Raw genomic sequence first — 15,320 nt, forward strand, 5'->3', positions numbered from 1 at the left:
CGTAACAGTCTGAGTGCATATGCAGTGTTGTGTTTGATTTTCCAGTGCTGCCATCTATATTTCAGAAGTGAAGTGAGTGATGCATTGTGATTGAATTACATTTGTACTGTTGCTTTCTGGGGCGAGACTTTTTGAAGGGGAGATCGGCTCACGTTTGCACCTTGAAGTTGGGAGCCACAGAAAACCAACTTCAGCTGATCACCACTGTGGCGACTTTAACCTACTGGTTGGCCATGATTAGTGATGGCTTGCATGATATCATGGTTTTTGCAATGGGAAAATATCCCTAAAATTTCCCATTTATTTTTGTATGGAATTTGGATCTGCACGAAAACCTCCAGAGTTCTCATTCTCCAAAGTTGGCAGCTATGTGATGGAAAGTTTTGGTTTTCTTTCCCACATGAGGTTCAAGGCATCCTTGGAGGAAAAAAAAAGTTTAAGGGCACATTGGGGTGATAGGTTGGTAAAACTATAGTTTGTTTCAGGTTAACTTTGCAGTGGAGAGAAAGGTAGAGAGTGTACTCCTTCGCTGCAAAATAAAGTTCCCATAAATCGAAGTTTTATGATCATCATTTATACAGAATATTTCAATTTTTTTAATGATTTTGTGAAAAAAAAAGAAGGAAAAATATCGTTTTGAACTTATGTTTCTTCCTTTTGAAACTTTTGAATTAGAAAAAAAATATTGGTAAATATGTATAATATAAAATTGGTTACCATTATCCAAAAATCTATAGCAACCGCAACAACATTTTTGCGGTATCCTAGAAATCATCCATACCTTACAGAGCCACACATCAATACATTGGTTAAGAGGCTTTTGTTGCTATGGCAACGAGTGATGAGGTTCCCTCGTAGCTTCCTCTTCACTGCAAAGTTAAGCTGAAATGGACTATGGTACAAACTACAACTTTTTAACTACTAGTCAACGCCTACTGAATAAATTTATTATATAGGAATCTACATTGTTTTCTAATAGAAATTTTTTTAGTAATCTTTAGTGCCATCTATGGTTGAATGGAAAATTTTCTTTGAACTTGGACTTTACTTTTTTTTTCAAGATTTTCAGTCCATTGGAATTTTTTCTAGTTTTATTATAAAATGTTAAAGGATTCAAATGATTAAAGTATTTAACTTTATAATATAATAAATATTTTTCATGAAATGTATCTTTATCAGTGAATTAAAATTAATGCAGAAATTATTTACAATGTCTGTGAAAGTTCACACATTGATATTATTCTTGGTTTCACATTATCCTTGTGGAGTAGTCCATTGTCACTCATGCTCTCAGCCAGGGGTCCTTAAAGATGTTTTAGGGGTTCTGTGAGCTTGGGTGATAAAATAATTAACTTTTTTTTTTTGCATTATATGCTGAATTTTCTCATGCAATGTGGCTTGTGACTTTTATTTTATCAGCAAAATGAGTTGGAGGATATATAGCCTTCATTCTATTGTTTTATTGGCTCAAAAGGTTAGTAGAACACAAAGCCCCCCACTTTATAACTAGGACGTTATCAACAGAACATCCTACACATGTATTTTGTAATTGCTTACAGCAATGATTGAAAATGTGTTAAAAGTTCAGTGTGAATAAAAATCTCCTACTGTTAAGCATAGCTTTTCTTCATTACATCACATTCATAAAAAGTGCTAATTTTTTAAACATAGTTGCACTAATGAACACTAATTGTACTAACAAAAACATATTGCAATGCAAAGTTGCCACAAATCTAAAGACTTAGGAAGTGTATTGCAGCTGTCACACTCTAGCATTGAATATGGAAATTTATCTTGAATATTTGGTTCTAAAGTCAAATTCGTGAAAAATATGATATTTAGAAAAAAGTGCGAATGGTTCTGAAAATTAGCTAATCAATGGTTTGCTTTTTATGAGAAGTTAGATTTCAATTCTAATTAGCCTTGTTTCTATTACAGGTATGCTTGTGTTCCATATGGCAGAGATGTCCCTGGTTACGGCAGCAGCAATGCTATGTTGCCACCGCCTAGTGCTGCCCCCCAAGGTCATGTAATTATCATTTATGGTCTTCACAGGGATATGAATGCCAACAGGGTATTCAACGTGCTCTGTGTATATGGAAACGTGGCTAAGGTTTGTTAGTGGTTTGCTATCAATTTACCTGGTGTATGAATTGATTTGGAGTTTTGTTAAAATTTTTATTGTCAGTCATAAAATAATCCTTCGCTTCCTAGAAAGCTATTCTGAAGTATGCGGTATAATAAAAGCAGTCTCATGAGGTGCTGTAGTCTGTACCAGCTGACATTCATATGTTACACGACCCCTTGACAGAACCAAGTGTGCCCGCTTTGCTACCTTGCTTATTATGGTAGTTTGCACAATTGCTGTACTGCCCATATTAGTGAATGCTCTCCAAAATTATCTTTGCTATTAGTTCCATTAGTATCTGTACATTTATTGGCTTGCTTCATTCAGCCATTTAAACATCTAAAATAAGAATTTTTGCATTTTATGAGGTAACTTCCACTAAGAATATTGTTCTCAGATTCATTTCAGTTGGACCATGTAAGTTCACTATTATTGAATTGATTGAAAGCTAACTCAAGATGGTTTCAATTATTTCCTGAACTTCTCCTAATGATTTTTAATTACTTTTTTGTTCTTATTTGAAATAGGTGTAGCTTTTAGGGAAGCCTTGGACTTTGTTATTTATTACCAATAGAACTGCAACAAAGAAAACATGGGCAGCAAATATTAAAAAAAAATTAATATAAAATGTTTGAAGTTATTATTTTCAATGTCAAAACATTATTACTTCCAACTATTTCTTGGATTTTATCCATTTCTTTGCTTTTTTCATCTCTTTGTGAATGCACTTTTTATCATTATATTTAAACTTTTAATTCTGATAGAAATTGTTATCCTAGAAAAAATGTGGAAACTTGTGGGCATACATGAGTGAACTCCTTCATAATCATCTCTCTTTCAGCTCTTTATTAACTCCTTTTCAATGGTTGAATGCCTTACGCTCACTATGGAGAGATTTAAAAACACATTCAAAGCCATTCTTCTCCATGTCTCTGATGGCACCGTTAATCCACTAAAGGATGAAGTATTTATCCAAGAGAAGTTTATTGGAGAACATTTTTTGCGGGTGTTTACTGATTTACATAAGAATCACAAAAAATATGAAAAATACTACCTGTGCGTACTAGTTACACCAAAACAACATTATAAAAAGAAATCTCTTACTTCAATACAGTACATTATGTAAGTCAATGTTGTGTGCAAGAAAAAAATTGCAGGGCTGTTACATTACACAGCAGCTTCAAGACCTTGTTCACTGAACCAAGGTGACAAGCACCACTTCAAAGGTATGAAACAAACCTTACTATGTAGCTCTGGCTTCAATCACCAGAGATTCCAATGCTTCCAATTTCTCTAAGAATATTCCAATTTTTCAGCCTTATTGAAATCTTCCAGTTGGAAAGCAGATTCTCTTCAAATTTTTTGTATCTTTACAGGAAAATTTTTAAAATTGTGCTTTGCTTGAATGAACAATCCCTAAAGAAAATGCTCTTTCAGTCCTTGCAATTCCAGGCTGACTATGTTTTTTTCAGGGAAAATATGCTAAATTAGTATTTCAAGTAGTGGGGAATCAACAATAATTACATAAAATGGTGCCAAGAAAAAGTTACAAATTATAGGTAAAATCACCAATGGCGGGAAATGAAGTGCTAATGCAAGTCACAGTGGGCTGAAATGAATTTTAAAAAAAACAGTTCAATATGTCAAATATGTGATACAATATTCATATTTATAGTCATAATTTTTCATTTATAAGTTAGAATAATAATTTTCATCCTTGATTTCAGTGAAGGACAAAATTCAGTTTGACTGTTGAAAATATGGGTTAAAATATGACATACCGTATATACTCGTGTGTAAGCCGAGTTTTTTTGTGGAAAAATTCGTTCCCAAAGTGGAGGGGGGGGGGGGTCGGCTTATACGCGGGTCAGTTTTTGATGAGAAAATATCAACCCCAGCAATCAGTGGTCATTTTTTGTAGCAGTGTTCGAGAAACTGGCATTATTGGTATAGGATATGTTCAAACCCCACAGAACTGATAATGTCAAAGCCGAGGCAAAGAAATCGAAAACATCATTGGTTGGTGGTGGCTAATGTTGATTGTACAGCCTTTAGATATGAGCATCAACAAGCCTCTTAAAGACTATTTGAAGAATTTGTGGATCGAATGGATGAGTTCTGATGATAAAGAAACTACAAAAAACTGGTGCCTTGAAAAAACTTGACATTGGTCTCTTGTGCCAATGGGTACATGAGGCGTGGAATTCTGTTTCCACCGAAATTATCATCCGATCCCTCAAAAAGTGTTGCATTAACAATGTGATGGACAGAACTGAAGATGACATCCTCTTTGAAAGTGACAAGGGCGATGATGTCTCACCCCTATGATGATCTGATGGATTACCATGAGCTTGGGGGCTTAGAAGAAATAGATTAAAAAATTTGAATCATTTTCAATTGTAAATTTCCGTAAACTATTCATTTTGAATGAAAATATAAGAATTTTTTTTCTCTTTTTGGGGTCGGCTTATACACGGGTTTTCAATTTATTGCGGTTTTGGTGGTCCTGAAGTGGGGGGGGGGGGGGTTAGCTTATACACGAGTATATACAGTATTTTTTTTTTTAAATCAGACCAGTAAAAAATATGGGAATGTCCCCAAAAATTTTGTTTCCCCCTTGCAAAATATTTCATCACATGATAAACGTCAGATTTTTCAAGTATGGGAATTAGCACCTATGAATCAGTGTGGAATCAGAATGCCATGTTAAGCAAAACAAAGCTGATTTTTCTCAGATGTTAAAAGTAGAGGCTTAGAAGCTGCTATTGATGAAACTTTATTAAACATTTGGGAAAATTAAGTTTGACCTATTCGTCCATTTAGAATCAAGGCTTTAGAGAGACAGATTCCATTTTTTAAGAATAATTTGGCCACATTATTGTCAGTCTTGAAAAAGTTTGTTCAAAATGACACTATATATTGACAATTCACCCAGTCACTTGCCTGCTGCTGTAATAAATTTTTGCACCCTTAGAAATTTGTTTTCTTCCTTTTTTTGGGAGGGGGAGAATTAAAAACTACCTTGCTTCAACACAAGCAACTGACTTTTCTTTATGAACCAAAGTGCTAATAAAATATGCTACACATGGATTATATCCTCATATTTTAGATTATCCTTAGTCTAATGAGTATAGGATCACAATGACAAAAAATTGTCTCACTTCAAAGATTTTTCATGATGGAAAAAGCATTGGGGAGGGGGGGGGGGGCTACCATCTTCTAATGCTTATAAAGAATAATCCGAGAGACAATGATTAGGTCTCACAAATCATCCCACTGATTATTGTTAGAAGGGAACCCTGTGCAGATCCTTGAGAATTGTGCTTGAGACCACATAATATGAAGGAAAATACAGGGAAAAGTGTTTTCTTTCTCTTTCATCTGGCCACTAGCTGGTATGCATTCAAGATATTTTTTTCTCTAGCATTGCTCTCCTCAGGTTCCTATTATTATTATTTGTCATACTGTATTTGAGGGGGGGGGGGATTTATCGGAGATTAATGCAAGTATAACAAGCAGAAAAGGATATTTTTATGTGTATTTTATCGTTAAATACACATATTTGAGTATAAATTTCATTATTCGTGCGTAAAACAATTGAAATCATGTTTGCATCCCCTCAGCCTTAATTATCCCCATATACATATAACTTTTGCAATGGTCTGTTGGAATTTTCTTGTTTTGAAGAACACAATATTATTACTCAATCACCATTTGTGATTGATTAAGGTTAATAGTTTTCGAGAATTTAACAAATTATGCCTCATCTTGTTCATATTTTTGTTCCGATGTAACACCTATATTCCGTACGACGATCTGCAGCTGATTTGCAACTTTTTTCGCATGAGTACATTTCAATGTTAATTTAAAATTGAGTTTGTGATCAATCATAAAATGCTAAGTGAATTCCTTATTTGGCGAGTGAAAAAGTTAATCACCCGTTTATTTCTCAAGGAAATTTATTTTTTGTACATTAATAAAATTAAAGTATTTTATGTTTTTGTGATTGTATTGTCATTATTTTTCAGAAACGAATGTTAAAAAATTCATTTTCACAAGCGCAATGTTATTGCACGAGTGTAAAGTTCCATAATCTGAATCTCTGAGTGGTTCTTCCCACTTGTCACGCGGAATGAGACAGATGCATGTTCAAGTTTTGAGCTGGTACCAAAATTTTTTTTCCTCCTTGAATAAATAGTGCAGATTATCCTCGTCTCTCAGACTATTTTTTTTTATAAGCATTGGAAGATGGTAAGCCCCCTGTGCTGTCAGGCAAGCCTCCTAAAGATTTTACAGATACATTTTTGCTTATCATAACTTTTGCTATTTTTGTCTGCAAAAAAAATTATAACTGTATTTAACCATTTTTAAATTATAGGTAGACATGACTGCAATTTTGATTAAATCTTCTTTTCCCAAAAGGCTGATTTTTTTCAAACATATTTGGTTCTATTTAACTGTGTGATATTCAATACATTTTTATGCTGAAATACATCTTGCACGCTTATTATTTACCAGTCACCTATCTCAAAAGTTCCACGTTACTGTCCTCAAATAAGTTTTTTTTCTTCTCACTTTGGGGATTTAAACAAGCTATTGATTATATTTTATTTTTTAATTCATGCTTTTTAGTGTTTAATTTTTTCTTTCTTTCATCGATCAGATAAAATTCTTGAAAAGCAAAGAAGGTTGCGCAATGGTTCAGATGGGAGATCCGATTGCGGTTGAACGAGCAGTTGGCCATCTCAATGGTGCCATAATGTTTGATAGCAAACTGCAAGTGGGATACTCTAAACAGGTCTACCTGAATGATGTCAACCAGCCATTTGAACTTCCTGATGGAACGCTGTCATTCAAGGATTTCACTAAAAACCGCAACAACCGCTTCTCTACTCCAGAGGCTGCACAGAAAAACAGAATCCTTCCCCCGTCGAAGCTTCTGCACTTTTTCAATGCTCCATTTGGAATCACCGAAGAGGAGATGACTGGGGTGATTAATCATTGCTCTGTTGTAATTTAAAAAGTTACTTGATGGAGATATGAATGTCATTAAAGTATTTGTAATTTTTGAAGTACTTTTTAAGTACTTATAAATGGGGAATGAACTTTACTTTTTGTAATTGAAGAACGTAAAGCTTTAGTACCACGATGGTGCATTGGCAAGGTGATATAAAACATGTATTCTTGTCAAAATCGAAGACAGTCTTATTGATAATGTAATTCATTTGATATCTGATTCCATTGATGTGACTTATGATTGTAACATAACTGAGATTTACTATCCAGAAAGCTTCAGTTTTTGACAAAAAAAACAAACCAACATGCAATTCTAATTTTGACCTAAATTTTCTCTAGGGGTACTTCATCAAAACTTGCCAAGATTTCCTTTGCTACCAAAATCATTAACTTATGCCACATAGATCACAGCAAAAGACAGGGTTCTCAACACTCTGCAACAGATCGCACCCCAATTTGCATTTAAAGCCCAATTTGCCTCTGCTAATACAGAGGCAATACTCCAGACAACCAAGAGTTCCTTGTTCTTCCATTGGTTTTATTTGTTTATGGTTTTTGACTATGATGCTCCGAAAACGACTCTCTGTTGTATGGCCAAAATGTGTAAGCCAATGAAAGAAGAAAAAATTCATTTGTCTTTGAAACATTTAAACAATATCTTCAAACTAAAGTTTAATTACCAACAACATCAAAACACTTAGTTTTACACAAGGTCTGTCGGCTACCATAGTTTCATATTGATAAGTATGTCCCATAAAGCTGTGTCAGCATGTGTACTAGTGAGTCAGTGAGAGTGAGCAGTAGTGGCAATCAGGGCCATCATTAAATTGCCATAAGCCCTCGGGCAAAGTGACTTTTCTGAGGCCCTAGCTGATAAATTTACTTGTTTACTCCCAAAAATTTCATCTCATTTTTGTGGGGAGAGCTGCCAGGCCATGTTTTAGGGTGACATTAATAGCGAACACAGTAATATCATTGTAAAATTATATCATTTGTAAAGACAGACTTTGGTTTGCTACTGTGATAGTCTGTGTATTCCTTTAGCACTTTTTCAAAATTACAAATCAATATAAGTTGTGCTGTGCATATGTTGTGTACCTAATGTGAAGTTTGCCTTTGCCTTGGAAGGAATGCCTTGTTACGAGCATTCCATTATGAATGACTTTTGTACCCCTTTCAGGCTGACTGACTGAATGATGGCCTAGTCATCCCCCCCCCCTTTTAGAATGGAGGATCTTTCCCATGTTCATAACCATGAAGAAAAGCATTGCCTTGGAGCCATTCAAGTATTATGTCAGTAAATTTTTAGCCATTTTGACCCCCCCCCCCCGTCAGCAAAATTTCACCATCTCTGCCCTCTACCTCCTAATACATGTTGGTGGGATTAGAGACGTATGCCCCCCCCCCTTCTGCCTGCCAGACGATCAAAAATTTATTCTTAAACGCATAAGCATTTTAAAAAAATTAAAATTTCAAAAGAAAATACCTTTATATGTTACCTTATATGTTGTTATAATCAATTTCTGTTAGTTTCAAAGTTATTTAAGGGCTAAGAAATCAAAATTTCTTTTTAAGAAATTCTGACCCATCCACTACACTATATATGGTAAGTCTGTGGACAAAATGTGACCTTGGGGTTTATCTGAGGTGGCTGGCCACATCAGATAAACCCCAAGCCTGATTTTGTAAAAATAAACTAATCAGCAGATTTACAGATACCTCAAGTGACCCGTAGCATAATTCTAGATCATTTAAGCTGCCCGTGACACATTTTCAGATCACTCAGGTAGGCCTGTGGCACATTCACAAATCACTTAAGTGACCCGTGACACAGTTCCAGAACACTTACGCAATCCGTGGCATGATTATGGATCACTTGAGTTATGCTTGGAACAGTTCCAGAGCATTAAGTCTTCCCCCCCCCCCCCGCAGACATATTTCCAAATCACTTGGATCAGCGAAACATTTAGAAATCACTAAAGTGGCTCTGTAGAAGACTTATGAATAGGGAGAATGTTACTTCAGGCACCCACAAACTAGCGAAAGATTTTTCTTGTTTTTGGCACACTGAGTAAGATTCCATTGAGAATATTTAATATTTTTATAAAGGTTGGTTGATGACGTAAGCATCATCCAAATCTTAATCCCCCCCCCCCCGTCATTAAAAGTCAGCAAATCAGAAACCCCTCTCTCTCATAGATGCTGACGTAATACTTGAATGACCCCCATGCAATAAAATCCTACTGCGTGAAAGTACTGAGTTGCTTATTCTTGATCCAGCTTTTCCAATGTGTCACAGTGGCATAACCAGTTAATGTCCTTTATGAGCAATGTTTTTCTCTTCAGGAATGTGTGTGGGCCTATATAAATGATAGTGACTTTTAACAAACGTGTGGTATGGCTTCATGATATGTTGCTTCATCTAAAATTCTGTCCTTCCCCCCCCCCCCCCCCACCTGTGATATATCAGGTGGATAAGAAAGTCCTGGACACATTTTAAAAATTAATAACAAATGAACTAATTGACATAAAAAGGTGCAGCTTGTGATAAAATACTTATCATGGTCTGCCACTCTGTCTCAAGAAGAGCAGGTGGTTGAAGACGACTTGGGCCTAATTTGAAAGCCTTATAATGACCTAGGGGTTTTCTTGAGAAATTAAAAGAAAAAGTTCATATTTATTCAGAGGTGGTAAAGCAAAAAAACTCAACATATAACACACAAAATTCTACACAAACGGTGCATAATAAATGCTTACGACAATTTGAATCATAATATTATGGCGTTTTTCAATATGAGCTTGAGCTACATCTAAATGGGTGAAAGGGTACTTATATGTTGGAATATGGTAGTTTTATGTTACACTGAAATTGTCACAAACATTAATTGTACACTGTGTTGCATTTTATGTAATGTGAATTTTTTTTTGCAGTGCCACCTGCGGGTGAAATTTGAATTTTTTTAAAATTTAAGAATCAAAAAAAAAAAAAATCTGTGCCATGATATATATTTTAGTGCGAACCACACCTTTTTATGTTGATTGATTGATTTGTTATTTATTTTTAAAATGTGTTCAGATCTTTTTGTCCACACTGTACTGTACCATTCTTAATTTAGCAACTTGAATGAGTTTAATTTGATGAACCCTTTTACATTTTGCCATTTTTTTAATTGCGGAATTTATTAAACTGCATTTTCCCCCGCTTATTTCTTATTTTATAAGAATGAACGGGCAAACATATGACATCTCATTCTTTTATTTGTAAGGTCTTTGAAGAACATGGAGCTGTTCCACCGACTATAGTGCGAGTGTTTCCGGCTAAGAAAGATTGTGAGTGAATTATTGCTTTGGTTTTCATTGTTGTTATTATTTGTTGTTGTGTTTTTCTCCTTTTTTTCTAAATTTCTGAAGACTAAAAAATTTCACTTTTGGCAATTTTCTGCATGGGAGTCAAATTACACATTTTCTTGGTTGCCAGAAATCATCCATAGAAAACCGTTAAAAAACAGAACAAGTCACAAAGACTATCATTATCACACCATTGCTTCACATTGTCTTTCTGAAACCATCGTTAAATTTTTTATGTGGTACAATGAGTGCTATCATCACCATCCTCGGGGTGTCAACCATCACGGAAAAGTCACGGGAAAAGTACTAAAATTTGGGTGAAGGTCACAGATTTTTTACATCTTTAAAAGTTTTTTTTTGAATCACTATTTTTCTGGGACATTTAAATTTCTTTCTTCTTTTTCTGTTTTTTTTTCTCCAAGATTTTTTTTGCTGGGATAGGGGATGGGTAAACAAAAAAGAATCAGAAGAAAGACATTATCTGTCAATTTGTATATTGGGGAAGAGGATGGGTATCATTATGGGTAGGGGTATTCAGCTGAATGAACGAGAACAACAACTTTTTCTTTAATACGATTAAATAATCAACGTTTGGGTGTACCCAAAATTCCAAAACGAACGTTCGTTTTGGAATTTTGGGTACACCCAAACGTTGATTATTTAATCGTATTATCAAACCCAAAAGATAATCCATTTCTAACTTTCTCTTTCTTTGCTTGTTGGGACCTTTGAACATCTGCAATATCTCCTGAAGCAGTGGTCTTGGGAACAATATTGGTTTCCATATGAGAAAGGGCATAACCCTCACATCGTGGAGCAGGGCCCCTAGGCTGGGATCTTTGACGTTTCGCAAATTCAGAATTTTCACGTGGGGGAGGGGGGGGGGCTCCATAGTGAATTTATAGTAGAAAACAATGATGGTAATTGTCCTGGGTCTCAAAGCTATAGCCCTGTCAGCCCCATTCTTGTGGGGGCCATGAGAAAGGACACCAATTTTATATCATTTTTTTTGTCATGCCGATCTTTACCGACTAGCTATAGCGAACGATAAAATCATGCTGTGACTACGATTTTTTGCCACAATTCTAAAATTCGATAATTTTATATGGCAGTATTCTTTACTCCCACCCCTAAAATGGCTGCTCCCTAAATTTTGCCTCCCAGGGAACCCTGCATTGCAGCAAGCTTAAGGTATTAATTCACGTGCCTATTTATGCTTTGAAGTGAAGATTCTTTAAAATGAGAATCTGCCAAACTGTTCTTGGAAGCCTCCGATGAACTATGAATTTGGCTAGGGAATCGCAGGCGACAAAAGTGTGAGAACCACTGGAATACAGATACATGAGCCTATTCTAGGTTTTGTGATTCTGATGCTACCCAATAACATTCAGTTGTCTTATGTATTTTTAGGGCATGCAGAAGGAATAAGCAATATTTTCTATGCTCAACAAAGAGCTAGAAATGAAAATGCTTCATTTGTCAAAAATGATTACACTGGTATTGAACAGTAAAATGTAGAGAAATCCATTTAAAAAAATATAGACTACGCAGTAAAACCATCTAACTCACCTTGATTTATTTACATCGGATCTTAAGTGAGTTTGAACGTGGTGTTATAGTCGGCGCACGAGAGATGAGACATAGCATCTCCGAGGTAGCGATGAAATTTGGATTTTCACGTACGACCATTTCACAAGTGTACCGTGAATATCGGGAATCCGATAAAAAATTAAATCTACAACATCGCTGCGGCCGGAAAAAGATCATGCAAGAACGGGACTGATGAAAATCATTAAACGTGACAGACGTGCAACCCTTCCACAAATTGCTGCAGATTTCAATGCTGGGCCATCAACAAGTGTCAGCGTGCGAACCATTCAACGAAACATCATCGATATGGGCTTTTGGAGCCGAAGGCCCACTTGTGTACCCTTGATGACTGCACGACACAAAGCTTTACGCCTCGCCTGGGCCCGACAACACAGACATTGGACTGTTGAGGACTGGAAACACGTTGCCTGGTCTGACGAGTCTCGGTTCCAATTGCTTCGAGCTGATGGACGTGTATGGAGACAACCTCATGAATCCATGGACCCTTCGTGTCAACAGGGGACTGTTCAAGCTGGTGGAGGCTCTGTGATGGTATGGGGCTTGTGCAGTGGGCGTGATAGGGGACCCCTGATACGTCTAGATACGACTCTGACATGTACGTAAGCATCCTGTCTGATCACCTGCACCCATTCATGTCCATTGTGCATTCCGACAGACTTGGACAATTTCGGCAGGACAATGCGACACCCCACACGTCCAGAATTGCTACAAAGTGGCTCCAGGAACACTCTTCTGACTTTAGACACTTCCGCTGGCCACCTAAATCCCCAGACACGAACATTATTGAACATATCTGGGATGCCTTGCAACGTCTGTTCAGAAGAGATCTCCACCCCCTCTTACTCCTACGGATTTATGGACAGCCCTGCAGGATTCATGGTGTCAATTACCTCCAGCACTACTTCAGACATTAGTCGAGTCCATGCCACGTCGTGTTGCGGCACTTCTGTGGGCTCGCGGGGGGCCCTACACGATATTAGGCAGGTGGACCAGTTTTTTTGGCTCTTCAGTGTATAATTATGTTGTCTAAGGGGGTACCCTCCCTGTCCTACTTTTTAATCGTGCTTGTTCCGTTCCTACTTTTTCTAATTTTTTAAGTGGGAGCCCTGAATATACTATTCCTTCAAATGTCTTTCCCATTTATGAACTAATTTTCTCATGTCCATGCAAAGTCTTGAAAATGCGCGTTGACTGTACATAGAACATAACTGTACAAAAAAACAGGCCTCTTTGTGACCGGTACAATCACGCAAAATTATATACTTGTTGAATAAGAGCATCTGACTTGTAAAACCATTGCCTATGCTTCAAACATATGATTCTAAATTGCAAATACTGTGGGCAGCAATTCTGATAAAACTTGTTGTTATTTTTCCATATAAATAGCTGAACGAAGCTCGTCTGGCTTGCTGGAGTTTGAAGACCTTTCTCATGCCCTCGAAGCCCTTGCACTGTGTAACCATGCTTCAATCCCGAATCCAAGTGAGTCAGTTTTGTATTTACTGCATTATTCCTCAACACATACTTATATGCATAGTTTATAAAATAAAGTTTTACTGCACTATACTATTATGAATACACAATTACATTGTTTGCTAGCATGGGAAAAATTGATCTCTAAAGTATGGGATGATCCGACAAAAAATGGGATGATCCGATAAAGTCACAGCTCCTGACACATTGCACTGGAGCTGCGCCTGACTTCCATGCTCATAATTCATGATAATACTTTCACTGAGTTGATATATCATGTCACTGTATACAGTGATATGATATATCAACTCACTACAATTATACTCAGTATAACCGTAAATCCTTCTACAACGATATCAAATATCGTTGTAGAATCCCCCCATCTATATTGTAATATATATGGGAAGGGGGGGGGGTGCATCTTTAAATGAATTTTATTAATCATCTAATCAGTTTTATGTTTCTTGCAGCGATAAAATGCTTTAAAGTACATTTTCTGATGGTACTCACTAAACAGATTTAAAATAGATGTCAACAAAACAGCATACATCTGGTGTCATATAATGAAAATTTTGCCTCTCTCGATGTAATGATAATCCCTCTACAGCAATTTTTTTTCTTGGTCTGCAGAGTTTCTGTTATATTGAAGTCTCACTGTGTTTTCAGAATGTTGGGCTGATGTTTTGTTTTTTTCATGGCTCAATTTAATTGTTTTGTGGATGAAATAATATATGTTATTGTATTTTTTGCCACAGATTCGAAATTCCCGTATTTGCTGAAGCTGTGTTTCTCATCTGCTGCAAGTTCACGGAATCGTGGTGCAGATGACAGCTACTGAATTCCTTGGACGTCGGTCAACTGATGCTCCAGTTTTTTTTTTCTTTTTAAACATCGCAAAGACATAGATTTAGATTTATCTGCACTTTATTGCGTTGTCTTTGTTTGACAAAGTTATGTCAAGTGAAACTTTTATTGCGGAGCAACACCTGTCGAATAGATATTAAATTATATTTGACAGGGATTGTATAGATGGAAAAGTCATTCCTTCTTGCTCGATCTGAAGTATTTGCTGTGTATTATGCATTTTGTATTTGTATTGTATTTTTTTCCTCCAAATAAACTTGTCTTTGAGTTCACTAATGGTATTTTTTAAACTTTATTTCGGGTATATGAAGAAATGACCTATATATTAAAAAATATTCATTTGAGGAAACAAATTCCTGTCTCTTGAGCAAATTTCAATGAAAATGTTCAAGTTTTATGGTGTAAAAGTTTCCCCGTAGCAGTGGTTTTTGAAATCAGGCCTGTGAATTGTGTTTCGGACCAAAGAAGACAGAACAGAAAGACAAACTTTTTGGCAAAATATGATGAATCAAGATATGATGTTGAATCACGCTCTCTTTTGCTTTTTTCCAATAGCTGTTTACTAGCCATTCTTCAGTGCATTGGTTCCAAACCTTCCATGCTTGAAGACTGCCTAAGGATAAGCATGCATTTCTAGGTTCACACAAGCTTCCTTTGTATTTCTGGGGGGGGGGGGGAGAAGAGGGGTTACACACATTTCTAGGAATTTTGCAAGTTGAGAATTCCTAGAAATGCTTGTAACGTCTAAAAATGCATGCAAGGCTTGTGACATGATTGAAAATTTCCAAATTTATTACATCTTTCTGCCTCATTTCGATGATGCAAAATCCAGTGTTTCTCCCTCGTCATGACACCTCACAACGCCATGTTTTGGGAATTG

The 15,320-nt window shown here is 36.2% G+C and overlaps 1 protein-coding gene across 2 annotated transcripts in view; it reads left to right on the forward strand.

Annotated features, from left to right (window-relative positions):
* LOC149081444 (heterogeneous nuclear ribonucleoprotein L-like) overlaps nucleotides 1-14,712 on the forward strand; it is a 42,343-nt gene extending 27,631 nt beyond the window's left edge. For both annotated transcript variants that reach the window (XM_089238376.1, XM_089238377.1), the window contains exons 9-13: nucleotides 1,939-2,113; nucleotides 6,792-7,118; nucleotides 10,411-10,474; nucleotides 13,490-13,585; nucleotides 14,332-14,712. In XM_089238376.1, coding sequence (XP_089094502.1) covers nucleotides 1,939-2,113; nucleotides 6,792-7,118; nucleotides 10,411-10,474; nucleotides 13,490-13,585; nucleotides 14,332-14,414 — 745 coding nt within the window. In that variant the 3' untranslated portion in view covers nucleotides 14,415-14,712. The remainder of the gene's footprint in view (nucleotides 1-1,938; nucleotides 2,114-6,791; nucleotides 7,119-10,410; nucleotides 10,475-13,489; nucleotides 13,586-14,331) is intronic.
* Nucleotides 14,713-15,320: the final 608 nt, after the last annotated feature.

Source organism: Pholcus phalangioides, unplaced genomic scaffold, assembly GCF_987345545.1.
Source record: "Pholcus phalangioides strain wild (caught in Gottingen) unplaced genomic scaffold, Ppha-v1.0 ptg000010l_1, whole genome shotgun sequence".
Lineage (NCBI taxonomy): Eukaryota > Metazoa > Arthropoda > Arachnida > Araneae > Pholcidae > Pholcus > Pholcus phalangioides.